Source organism: Aythya marila (genome assembly GCF_965140915.1).
Source record: "Aythya marila genome assembly, chromosome: 5".
In the NCBI taxonomy this organism is placed as follows: Eukaryota; Metazoa; Chordata; class Aves; order Anseriformes; family Anatidae; genus Aythya; species Aythya marila.
Genome location: NC_139046.1, coordinates 27,455,703 through 27,468,149, shown reverse-complemented (window position 1 = coordinate 27,468,149; position 12,447 = coordinate 27,455,703). Strand labels below are relative to the sequence as shown.

Genomic DNA, 12,447 nt, shown 5'->3' with positions numbered 1-12,447 from the left:
GAAAAAGCAACACAAAACAAATACGGAGTGATTTGCTGCTGCTTTGTAGGTATATTAGGCTGCTCAGCACATAAACAGAGACCAGAAAACCTCCAGCTGCACCACGAGGTGGTGCTCAGCTCCCTCTGTAACAGGCACAGCAGCGAGTGCCAGGACAGAAGGAAAGCTTGCTTGGGCTGCGAACCAGCACGGTCAGCCTGGGCACACAGACATTTGGGGTCACAGATGATCCTCTCTACACAGCCCTGCTGGATACAGCATTCCCTGCAAAATACAGCTGGAGAAGTCACCACACAAGTGAGGAATTGTACCAAATACTGCTCAGTGAATCTGCCAAGCTGGAAGCTTGAGATCCTACTGCAACTGGGGGAAAAAGCTTAAAGTCTAGATAAACTTCTCAGCTTTCAGGAAAACAAGCTGCATGAGAGCTATGCAAAATGAAAAATAAAATAAAAAAGAAAACTTGTGCTTTCGTATAGTTTTCACACTGTTTTTGATGCATTTTAATATTTTTGAAATAACACAAAGTGTGACCATTGAGAAATTAACAATTTTTGCTGCAACAAAAACTTGTCAATTTTATTGACATTGCTTTCAATAGCAATGACAACTTAGGAAGCAATTTACTTATAAATATTCCCCTTCATCTAGAATTGTGCTAAGCAGAAAATTTAAAATACTAAATTAGAAACTTCCTTTCTTCTTCCCTTTTTTTTTTTTTTTTTTTTTTTTTTGTATAAGAAAGCATGAAACTAAATGAGGCTAGTTTTCTGCCCACAGCAAACAAAGGGGCTGTGATATTGCTCAGACTTGTGGCATAAATATTTTGACAATCCCTAAGACTGACCATAGTCAGTATTTTCATGAGAGAGTGCAATAGCGTAATAATGTGGCAGAACATGCAGTGGTAGCAACGTAATTATGTTGTATGTGATCACTGTAGTTGTAACTACTAGTATACAGCTTGGCCAACTGCATAATGACCACCAAAAATCTCAGTTGTCTTCTACATATACACTTATTCCCTTCCTTTCTTGTATTAAAGTTAAAATATCAAATACATGAGAATTTTCCTAAATTCAGCTGAGAAACATTTACGGTTTTGCATGGAAAATAATACTGGCCCTCCTCAGGAAGCTATAGTGAAACTCCAAGAATTCATGAACAACACGGTTCTAGACAGGAGACTGCAACTTTGCTTAAATGTTTTAATACCATCAGAACATTTTTCACTAGAATGTCCCAAAGATCATAATAGCTTAGTGGAGATAGCAACATTCCTAAGTCTGAAAATAATTTGATATGAACCAAAAGCAGTACCAGCCACATCTTCTTTTCCCCATCAGTTTTAAATACTCGAATGAATAATTTCAAATGAGATTTCCCTAAAAAAAAAATATATATATATTATTAAAAAAAACTGCTAACAGTTACTTAATATAATATTAAACCCTTACCTGAACCTACTCTTGTGTTAATTAGCATAATTACTTTTTTTTTTTTTTTTGGTAAGCTTGCCAGGCATTCTCCACATTCTCCACTTCACATTCACTAGCAAACCAAAATAGTAAGATACCCTTGGATAATTAAAACTGCAGCCACTGATTTGGCCTCCAGTTTATGATCAAGCCTGGATAATGTAAAAGTCACCATGAGGAAAAAGCTATTTTGCCACAATGAAGTGTGCACACATAACTATTTAATACAGCAGCCACTGAAGTGACACAAGTCAGAAGAGATTTAACTGTGAAAATGACTTGAGAATTTCTCTCAGGCTTTCTAATTTTTCACATTCACAAAGAAAACATCCAACATATTCCATTTTTCACTAGCTAGAAAACGCTTTATGATGATATAAAATACCTCAACCACTGTGTTTAACATCTGTGGCATCTTCACTGGGCTCCCTGTGGTATCAAGAAGTGATGTTTTATATTTCCTTTGCACAGGAGAGGCAAGAAGTCCACAACTTCTTCCCTGGGCCTGAAACCTGAAGAATCAGGTTTTTGTAAAAGGACTAGAAGATAAGCAACTAGGAACGAAGATAGAGCTGCCAAAAGGTTTGCTAATGGCATGTTTTCAGAGAAGCTACAGCAATACAATTGTGCTAGAGGCACCATATACCAGTGTGCATCAGCTCCAACCCCTGGAGAAAGGTTCTTGTTCTCTGCCCCTCATTTAGTCCTGCACAAACAGTAAACATTTCTAAGGTGCTTCTTTCACAGATGAGCTGTAAGCCTACAGCTCATCTTTGCCCAGCTCTTTTCAGAGAGGACAACAGTCAAACACAGGAGCACTGAAGGATAGTTTCAAGGTAAACTTACATCTTCCTCCCCAAGCACCTATGCTCCCTGACAAATTTTCTACCAGCAGTGCCTTTCACTGGACAGTCTGGCAGTGCAAGAAACAGGCAATGTGATGGGTTGTGGTAGCAGGCCAACAGCAGGCACTGCTTAAAGGGGCGTGTGGCATGGGGACTGTTAGGTGTGGAAAAGTTGGCTGCGGAGAGGCAACTTCTGTCATTAGCAATCCTCTCACTACTCTTTCACATAAACAGCATCCGGTAGTTAGGTCCCAATACAGTCATTGTTTGATTTTAAGATAGTCAACAGCTTGACATGTCTTAATCCTGGAAGCAACACATCTAGTACTGCCTACACAGCTCCCTGATATTGCCATGCACACAGCAAGTTTCCTCATACTCAGTGCCTCGAGTAGGAGAAGAAAAATCAATGGGGAAATGCTTGATGCGTGGAGACCATGGACGACACCTTTAGTCCTCTGTTCTAATTTACGGCAGCCAAAGCATTGCCTTTTCAGGCCCTATGGCTCAATACCCACGAACTCGGAGGGCTACAGCTGCATTCTGAGTGTACTGGATCTGGCTGGGAGGGAGTTCCTTTGCTTCATAGAGGCATGTATGGTGCCGAGCTTTGGATTTGTGACCAAAAGGGCGTTGATAACACACCAGTGTCTTTGCAGTTGCTGAGCAGTGTTCACACAGTGTCAAGGCCTTCTCCATTTCTCTCTCTGCCCCACCCCGGTGAGGAGGCTAGCGTGCCCAAAAGGCTGGGAGGGAATGCAGCCAGGACAGCTGACCAAGGGGATATTACATACCATGGTAACACACCATCATGCTCTGCTATAACCTTGTGGTGGTATGCCACAAGGTGCCAGGGACTGGTCACCAGTGCTCAGGGACTGTCTGGACATTGGTTGGCTGGTGGTGAAATGATTGCTTTTGCATCGCTTGTTGGTCTTTGTTTTGTGGTTTTTGTTTGTTTTTTCCATTTTTTCTTTCTCACTAACTAAATTCTCTTTGTCTCAACCCATCAGTTTTCTCCCTTTTGCTCTTCCAGTTCCCTCCCCCATCCTGCTAGGGAAGAGAGAGTGAGCGAGCGCCTGTGTGGTGCTCAGCTGCCTACCAGGGTTAACCCACAGCACTGAGCAAAATTCAAGTGATGACAGCTACTCAGAAAGGAACATAAATCAGTTTACACAAATAAAGTAGCCAAAATAAACTGAGAAGTAGAGAAGTTTTTCTATCAAAGCCTTTCCCCCCCCCCCCCCCCCCCCCCCAACAGCCTGGCTGAGACACTGCAAATACTGCAACAAGAATGAAACAAGCCTTCCTGCCTTCCCTGCGCAGACGTGACAAAGGGAGCTCCGAGTCTAACACGTGGTGGAGAAGAATAAACAGTGCTGACAAGCAACTAGTTAATGCATGCACTGTTAAAACAAAACCCAGCCACACAGGACTTCGAAACTTATCCTACCCTCAGAAGTCTTCCAAGGTTACTCCAAAAATCCCTCAGCACATCTTTCTCCCTTCAGCAAAAATACAAAATAAATAAATAAATATTTTTTTTAAAAAATCTGCCCAACCACTGCCTATTTCATAATATTTCTGTTACAGCACCCAGAATCCATCCCAGTATTTTTCTGTAATTTCCAACGTTACGCAAACAGTATCTAGCTTAGTGACAAACAAAGTGATTTTTTTTTAATTTTTCGATTTTTTTTTTTTATTCTTCCCCCTATACAACAGTTCTCATTTTGAGCTGTAATCCCATTAAGGGGTCAGAGGCTACAGGAATTGAAAATTTTACGTATAAAAATGTACAACCTGAAGACAACCTCAAGAAGCAGCAATGAGTCAAGAAAAGCTGCTGTGGTGGGAACAATAACCAGTGGATTGCCATAGCTGTTTCCCAAAATCTGGTCATTGATTCCTGACTGATGATTGCAGATTTTGCAAGGTTAGTTTTCTTTCCCATTAGGTCCCACCACCACCATTAATTAAAAATAACACAGAAAGCGTTATAGCAAGCACCACTCTAAACAGTGCCACCTCTTCACATGGATGACCTTCGAAGACCGGCTGAAGTCTCTCCCTGAGCACTAGAAGGGTAGCATCAACCTACAGCCTTTCAAAGGACATGACAGTATTAGCTCCAAGACGAAGGTTGACTGCTGCTAACTAGGAGCTGGGGCTCACTGAAACCTGATAACCACGGGCTGCCTTGTATTTGTAGCCCAGATGTACAGTCTGTAAAATATTCTGGGATGCAGGGACTCTGTGATACAGCAAACGCAGCTTAGGGTTACAAAAATTAATTATGCCATAGCAAAACCTTGACCTTCATGGCACTGGCTGAATGAGGATTAAAGACACAGCAAACACCTTTCTTTCCTTACACATAATGTTCTGCACCCAATAACACAAATCACTAGAGCCTTTTTACCAGCCACTCCTTACCCAGCATCCACTGAATCTTAAGCCTCACGGAATTGCTTTAAAATGTACTGATAAGGTAGCACCCAAAATAGCAAGCAGCACTTGTGCTGATTCATGTTTGCTTTTTTTTTTTCCTTTTTAACTACTCAAATTCTCATTAGAAATGCTCTGTCTGGGTTGTTCTCAAGCAAAATAAATCACATATAAAAATCTCTCTTTCCCTCAGGTCCTAATGCACAAGATTCCAGTTTCATGTCAATTTTCTCTGAATAAAAAAAAAAATAAATATGGATTTTGGGCAACTAATTACAGAATCTATTCTATAGAACACATATTGTCTAGACTGCAGCATAGCAGAGCAGCTTCTTACAAGCTCTTCACCTTTTGCCTCTGACCTAGCTGGAAGATGGCCATGTGGAAAACCAACTCAGGAGCACTGCTTCAGTGTGGAGGGGTACCAAGCAACTCCTGTGCCGAGAGCTGAAGTCAAGAGTTTTTTTTTCTTCTGGTGACTTGGAGTGGATTTGCATCAAGCAAGTTTGAGACAAAATACTTTACTTTCTAGTAGCTGTCACAGGGAAGATAAATTTGTTAGCTTATGTGACAAAGCTCATCTATGTACCCACGAAGAGAAACACCCACATCAGATAGATGCTGGCATGAGGCAAGAACCCAAATTATACCCTGCCAGGCTAGATCCAGGCCCACCACAGGGGCCATCAGCCCATCGAAGTCCCATCTGTACAAGGCTGGAGGAGCCCAGGGGCACAACTGCAGGCAAGAACCCAAATTAAGGATGCCGAAAAGCAAAAACCCTGTCCCAGCAGAGCCACCAGCATGAAATGAAACTCATCACTGCAAGTCACCAGAGCAGCTCTCCAGACCACCTTTCAGATTAAGGGGGTTGGAGTCATGTTATGGGATGCAGGGGAAAGCAGTTTGAGATTGCCCAGGACTTATTACAGCATGCTTGACCAGCAATCAATGGCAGGACAAAGAAGGAGTTTAGGTGATTTGGGGAGAAACAAGAATGGGAATAGAGAGAGGGGATAAAAAGGGACGTTCAGTTGGCTGCTCAGCATGCTTGTTGGGCTGTGCTTTGCACCTCATCTGTCCTATCTGCTTATTAAATTATGTTCTAACTCTGTCCTGAGTGAGAGATCTCTATTCTGTGTGTATGAGGGTGAGTGAGGGTGCAAGTGCAGCAGCTCAAGTCAGACAACAGCTTGGAGGGCACATGCGTCCGTGGTGCCATAGAATGGAGTGACCACAGGTGTGTGTGTGTGTGACCACTAGCAAAGATCCAGCCGGACTAGTTGGGGAATAGGTGACAGCAGCAGCACCAGACCAGACCGGCACCCTGAGTCTGAGACTTCCCAAAGCTGAGAAAATGCCCGGCTAAGCTGTACAAATGCAACAAATGCCAGGCTTGCTTTCACCACTACAATATGACATACTAATGGCTTGTCACTTTTCAGGCTGTATGAGCATTCATTTCTTCCTGATTACGTTTAAATGACATTAGTAGATACTGGAGTCACAAATACGATGTGTCTGTTTAATCACACCTCTTCACTTTCCAAATAATGTTTTCACATTAGAGTACTATTAAGCTTTTATTAAAATGACAGCAACATCCCTAAGAATCAGAGAAGTGCACTTGTTTTTATAACATTTTGATTAGATTAGAGTTAGCATGGCTTCCTATTCACTTAAGAGGATATGGAAAAAAGAAAACTTAAAATCTCTTCCAGAGTTACACATCATAGGTTCATATTTGCTGTTGTTACATAAGCACTTAAATGAAACACTAACACTGCACTGAATGAAGACGCTAAGTACAGTAAGCATGGCAACTGAAAAGGAAGAACCAAGCTCATATTCCAGCTGTCTTCTTTCACTCTCTTCCATTTTTGCTTTTAGCAACAGGTAAGAAAAGAGGATCAGGATTTTCTGAGGCTTCACGAGGCACATGAAAATAGGTAACAGCTTGTATGGCATGCTTTACTGAGAAGAAGAGGCCTCATTATGAAATAACAAGCAATAAGATAGAAGTATTCACTGCCCCGAAGGCAGTCAAAGTGACCTTCGGAAGATCAAACCTCCCATAAGCATAGTGTCAAACTATGTGACTGTGACTAATGCCATGCCACATAAATGGTTTGGGAAAAGGAGAGGGAATTCAACCAAGAAAAAGAACACAAACATTATCCTAGAAACAACACAAACTGAAGACACTTTACAAGACACTGAATCTGCAGCACACACAGCCCTGTCCCCCATGCTTATTATTTAGTAGATTGCTGAAAACTATCCCCTTTGGACTGATAAGAAGCAGGGGGGTCATCACTGAAAAGATAATAAAGCAAGTTAAGGATATTTTCAGAAAGCTGAAAAAAATCAGAGCACCAGCCAGTATGACACAAATTATAAAACTATCACAACAACCTCAACTTTCTTTAAGGTGAGCTATATATTTCAAGAACCAGTTTACAGGATGTGGGTCAAAGAGCTACGTTCTTTGGTAAGCTCTATTAAAAAAAAAAAAAAAAGTATGTATGCAAAAATGTAAGGGCATTTAGTCTATGCATATTTTCCCCATAAATCCAGCAAACAATATGTTGCTATCCATTATGTCTGCTTTATGTTGAAGAATCATTCAGTGCATCTCCACATTCTATTTCAGGCCCCTGATACTACTTTTGGTTGTGCTGATTTGACACTAAGAGGAAAATAGAGTTACTACTTAGTCAAATCTGTGTAAGCAACAGCACTGCTGGGTCCATCTAAATTCAAGCTCTGTCAGCATGCAGAAACAGATGAGATCAGTTTATGTAACTACAGGAGTAAGGCATGGGGATGAAAAGAGTAAAAAATACTCCTGTTGTAGGACATGATGTCAGTCTTCCATTCCAGAACTGTGGGATATGACTGATGAAAACTAAAGACGGTAAGAAGAAATGATGCGAGGGAAAACGGTATTTTACAACAGAAACATGGCATCCCGAAGATATGCAAACAAAAACCTCTCACTCTATCCAATGAAAGCTAAGAGCAAGTGTATCGAAAACTAAATGCTTACCTCTGACAAGACACTGGACTCCTCTCGAATAGCATGAGCTTCAGTGCTTGCTGTGATCTTGCTGCTAGGCTCTTTAACCTAACACATTCCATGAGATCCCCAAAGTACAGCTCTGTTTACTTTTAAAACCACGAACCAGGTCCTTACATTCAGTTAGCAGTGGTGACTGCTTGACCTGAAACTCTTCAGCCGACTGGGAATTCCATTTGTCAAGTTAATTTAAAACATTTCTACTGACTTTGACAGACCCTGGCAGACCCATCTGCATATTGATAACTCCCTCTGCACAAGTAAATGTCTTGTGCCTGCAAGAATAGCTACAATGTTATTTGGTTTGTTCTTGCCTAACCGTATTTTATTCATGTAAGGGTATATAGTTTTCCATCAATCAGTTCCCAGCAGGTTTTCTTCTAGAAAGCAGGACAGATGACCTGAGTCATTGTAACAGGCAGCAACAAAACAAGGTGTTGGAGGGACTAGGAGAGGTGTTCTTCATTTTAAGCAAAGCATCATAAAAAAATAAATTAGGTAAATCCAAAGTTTCTTTTTAATAAATAAATATCAACCTTCAAAGGAAGACTGTATTAAAAAATGCAGCAACCTCAACAATTAAAAATGCATGGAAGCAAAATGATTCAAGATGTTTTGATGCTTATGGGAAAACTAACAAAAACACTCTGGGTTCAGACTGTCTTCCCACTGATCTGACCATAGGATTCTGTTTGTCTTTGTTTTTTTTGTTTGTTTGTTTTTGTTTGTTTGTTTTTTTAAATGTTTCTTCCAGTTACTGCTAAATTTTATCTTGTATGACAACCACACCTTGCTACTAAAGCTGATTTCCCACCTGAAAAGTCTTCCACAGATGAACCTCTAGTAGTCATCTGTCATCAGAAGTTGAAGATGATGACAACAACACCAGATGACACCAAAGAAACTGGTATGGATGCTTAGATGACACACATCAACAAGAAGTATGGTGCAAGCATCTACATAGAGTTGTGGGTGGCTAAGCATCAAAAACATATGAACTGTTTGGAAACAGAAGTTCCTATTTTTATGCAAATGCCCTCTGCTACTGCTGGGTGAAAACTGACAATCTCATCAGAGATTCAAGACAGTTTTCCTGGTTGCCAGCTCTACCTTGAAATACAGTGTTCAAACTGAGATGAGCAAAAGGAATTCAACAAGAGCTGCCACGTTTGAGTCACACAGGCCTAATCCCACACACCCCTGCAATGGGGCAGGAGAGGAAGCAGTTCTCAAAGCTGTGAACTCACAATTAAGCTCCTGCAGCACTTTAGGGCTCACAACTGGAATAATTACACATCAGTCCATGCTTTGGCTTCTTTCTCTGAATGCAGACTCCTAGGGACCACCTCCCAAGACCAAGAAACTAATTGCTTCCACTTTCCTGAAAAGCAGGATCTGAATCTGGCAGTGACCAGGAAGAAAGCTGATCTGTTACTAGGGGGGGAACACATGACACAGACACAACTGTCTGCTGCCTAACAATACAGACATAATCTTAGTCCAAAACCACAGCACATATGTTAAGAAACTGCTTTGCAACAATGTTCTCTTGCTCTCTCAGTGCTACTAACAACTGTTTCTGTAATGTGTTGCTCCACTTTCACTTGAAAGCTCTGTTTTTAGGGTTGCAACACACTTCTTTCAATTTTCCTGCTAGCTTGGATGGGGCTCTTTGGTAAATAAAAAGACCACAGCCTCTAGAAAACACGTAGACTCATAGAATCATCAAGGTTGGAGAAGACCTTCAAGACCAAGTCCAACCATCAACCTGAACTACCAAATGTCATCATTAAATCTCATCCCTTAGTGCCACATCCACACATCTCCTTAATACTTCCAGGGATGAGGACCCCACCACTTCCCTGGCCAGCTTTTTTCATGTTTCACTGCCCTGCCCAAGAAGAAACTCTTCCTAATATCCAAGCAAAACCTCCCCTGGCACAACCTGAGACTGTTTCCTTGCATCCTATCACTTGTTACCCGAGAAAAAAAGACTTGACACCCACCTAACTACTACCTCCTTTCTGGTAGGTGTAGAAAGGGATGCAATGTCCCCTCAACCTCCTCTTCTCCTGACTAAACAGCCCCAGTTCCCTCACTCACTCCTCATAAATCCTGTTTTCTAGTCCCTTCACTAATTTTTTTTTTGCTCTTCTCTGCACGTGCTCGAGCAACTCAATATCTTTCTTATACTGAGGGAACCAAAACTGAACACGGTGTTTGAGAGGTAGTCTCATCAGTGTTGCATACAAAGCAAAAATCCTTTCCCTAGCCCTGCTGGCCACGCTGTTTCAGATGCAGGCCAGAATGCCACTGCCTTCTTCACCACCTGGGCACACGGCTGGATCCTGTTCAGCCAACTGTCGACCAGCACCTCCAGGTCCTTTTCTTCTGGGCAGCTTTCTAGCCACTCTTCCCCAAGCCAACACCATTCATGGACCAACCTCGCCTCTTAATTCATTATAGCACTTCCAAATTCATGTTCAGTCTTCCATAAATCATCTAACACCCAGGATCTGTCAGTGCAGCAAGGAATCTGGTTTCAAGTAAGACACACCACCATACTTGAGATCTAAACAGCTCCATTCTTTGGGAACAGTGTTTCAGTTTTAAGCCTACAGCAACTTCAAACAGCTCTTTGAAGTAAACAGAAAAGATTGTTTCCTCAATCACAGACTAAAATTGGATATGGTCTTTTAATATTATTTTTCATGCAAGGGTATACAGTTTTCCATCAGCCAGCATCTTTCTACAGCAACCTTCCCTACCTTATAACAGACTGAAAGGGATCTTTAATGAACCAAGGATTCATGTGGCCTTTATTGTGTAAATCTAAGAGAGTTAAATGCTAAATAAAAGGCTCTCATATAACTCTGATAATATACTCAAAAACTAAGATCTAATTGTATTTCTTCTATACTCCCTCCCCCCCAAAATGACTTTGAATAAATATCAGATTAAGTTGTCACCATTCTGAAACAAAGTGAAAAATTAAGATTTGTTTTTTTGTGTGTGTTTAAATATGCATGCTTTTTTTTTTTTTTTTTTGTAGTGGAGAAGTGCATACAGTACCTGTTGTTATTCTTATGTGGCTCTTTAAAAGTTTTCATAAAGACAACAGGTTACCAGTGAAATACAATATCAGCTCATCAGGTTCCTCAGGTGTTCTTCTGCAAAGCTATGAAATAACAGTTCATCTCCTCCTTGGAGAAACCTAACACAAAATTTTCACATACAATCACCTTAAGGTCTTTCCTCCTCCCCCCAGCTTCATATCCCACCCAGCCCTTCAATTTCAGAGGATTTTTTAAAAAAAGAAACAAGAAAAATAAAATCAAAGAAAAAACAGCTTATAAAACAGCAAAGAAAATAAAGTTATTTTAATATATTTAGAAAGAGAACAAAATGAAACTTGAGGGAAAACTTACTGGCGTTACAGTTTATCCTGATACAGTCTAGATGGGGAAAAATAAATGAAAGATGAAATTGCATCCTTCAAGGTAACAGCTGCAGACATCCAAAAACAATCAGTCCACCCTTCCGGGGACAGACACACGCAAAGAGATGTGGCCATTTTATATTTATATACAGTCTGTACAAGTTCAGGAGTGGGTGTATATGTACAGTATATTCTACGTAAATATCTGTTACATAAATATATATATACACACACAGATATATATACACATATGTATAGAGAGATATACCAATGTACATATATATCCACATGTTGATACAGAAAGCTATTTCCTTTTTATAGAAGCCTATGCATCTAAGAGTATCTTCTACTCCAGAACACGAACTGATGTGAATTACAAGAAAAAATTGTCAAATTAAGGCACAAAAAGATCTCCCTTGAAATGCAAGTCATACGCCACTGTAATTTCTCTTTTTAAAAACCTTTAGCAATTTCTCTGAGAAGCTTGAAATTTCAAGTCAACCTCTACACTTGGTTTCTTTTCAATTAATTCGTATTGTTATTGCATAAATACACCATCTGTCCAACACAGAATACCTGTAAAATCAGCCTATGAAGTTTGTTGGTGCAATATTTAACCCTTTCCAGCTCTCCCAAAGACAGACCCTCAACTCATTTCCCCTCGTGCCAGCCCAAAACAATTTTTAGTATGTGCACGGGCACATTTGACACTGTCCATTCAGGCGAGGAAGGGGTTAGTATACTGCCCAGTTGTGTCCTGTCATAAAATGGCCACTTGCAAACAGCTAACCGCACGAACGCCCAGCCCAGATTTCAGCTAGTTCTAGAGGTTGGGAATACTTTTTTGTTTTTTTTTTGTTTGCTTTGCAGGGACTACAGGAATTTCTTTCAAAGGTCCCCAGCCCCGCCAGTTCCTCCAAGCCCAGTTTCGCCTTGCTGTCCGAACACTAAGACTGAACGGGGTGCTCCTAACGTTCGGGGAGAAGATGAAATGGGCAGCGAAGTGGCAGGTCTGGGAACCTTTGCTGGCCCTGCTTCATTCAGAGTTGACGGACAAGGGAGGGAGGAGAAGGGGCAGATGGAAATTAAAATAGAGAGATGGCTGTGGAGTCTAATAAATAGGAACTGAGGAACTGCCCAAAAAAATGAGGTTGAGGT

The 12,447-nt window shown here is 41.0% G+C and overlaps 1 protein-coding gene across 4 annotated transcripts in view; it reads right to left on the bottom strand.

The window, feature by feature from the left end:
- Positions 1-12,447, bottom strand: part of NRXN3 (neurexin 3) — a 934,456-nt gene that overhangs the window by 634,178 nt on the left and 287,831 nt on the right. For 2 of the 4 annotated variants that reach the window (XM_082761542.1, XM_082761545.1), the window contains one exon: positions 11,279-11,305. The exons of the other annotated variants lie outside the window; for them this stretch is intronic. In XM_082761542.1, the coding sequence (XP_082617668.1) occupies positions 11,279-11,305 (27 nt within the window). The remainder of the gene's footprint in view (positions 1-11,278; positions 11,306-12,447) is intronic. 4 annotated transcript variants of the gene reach the window in all.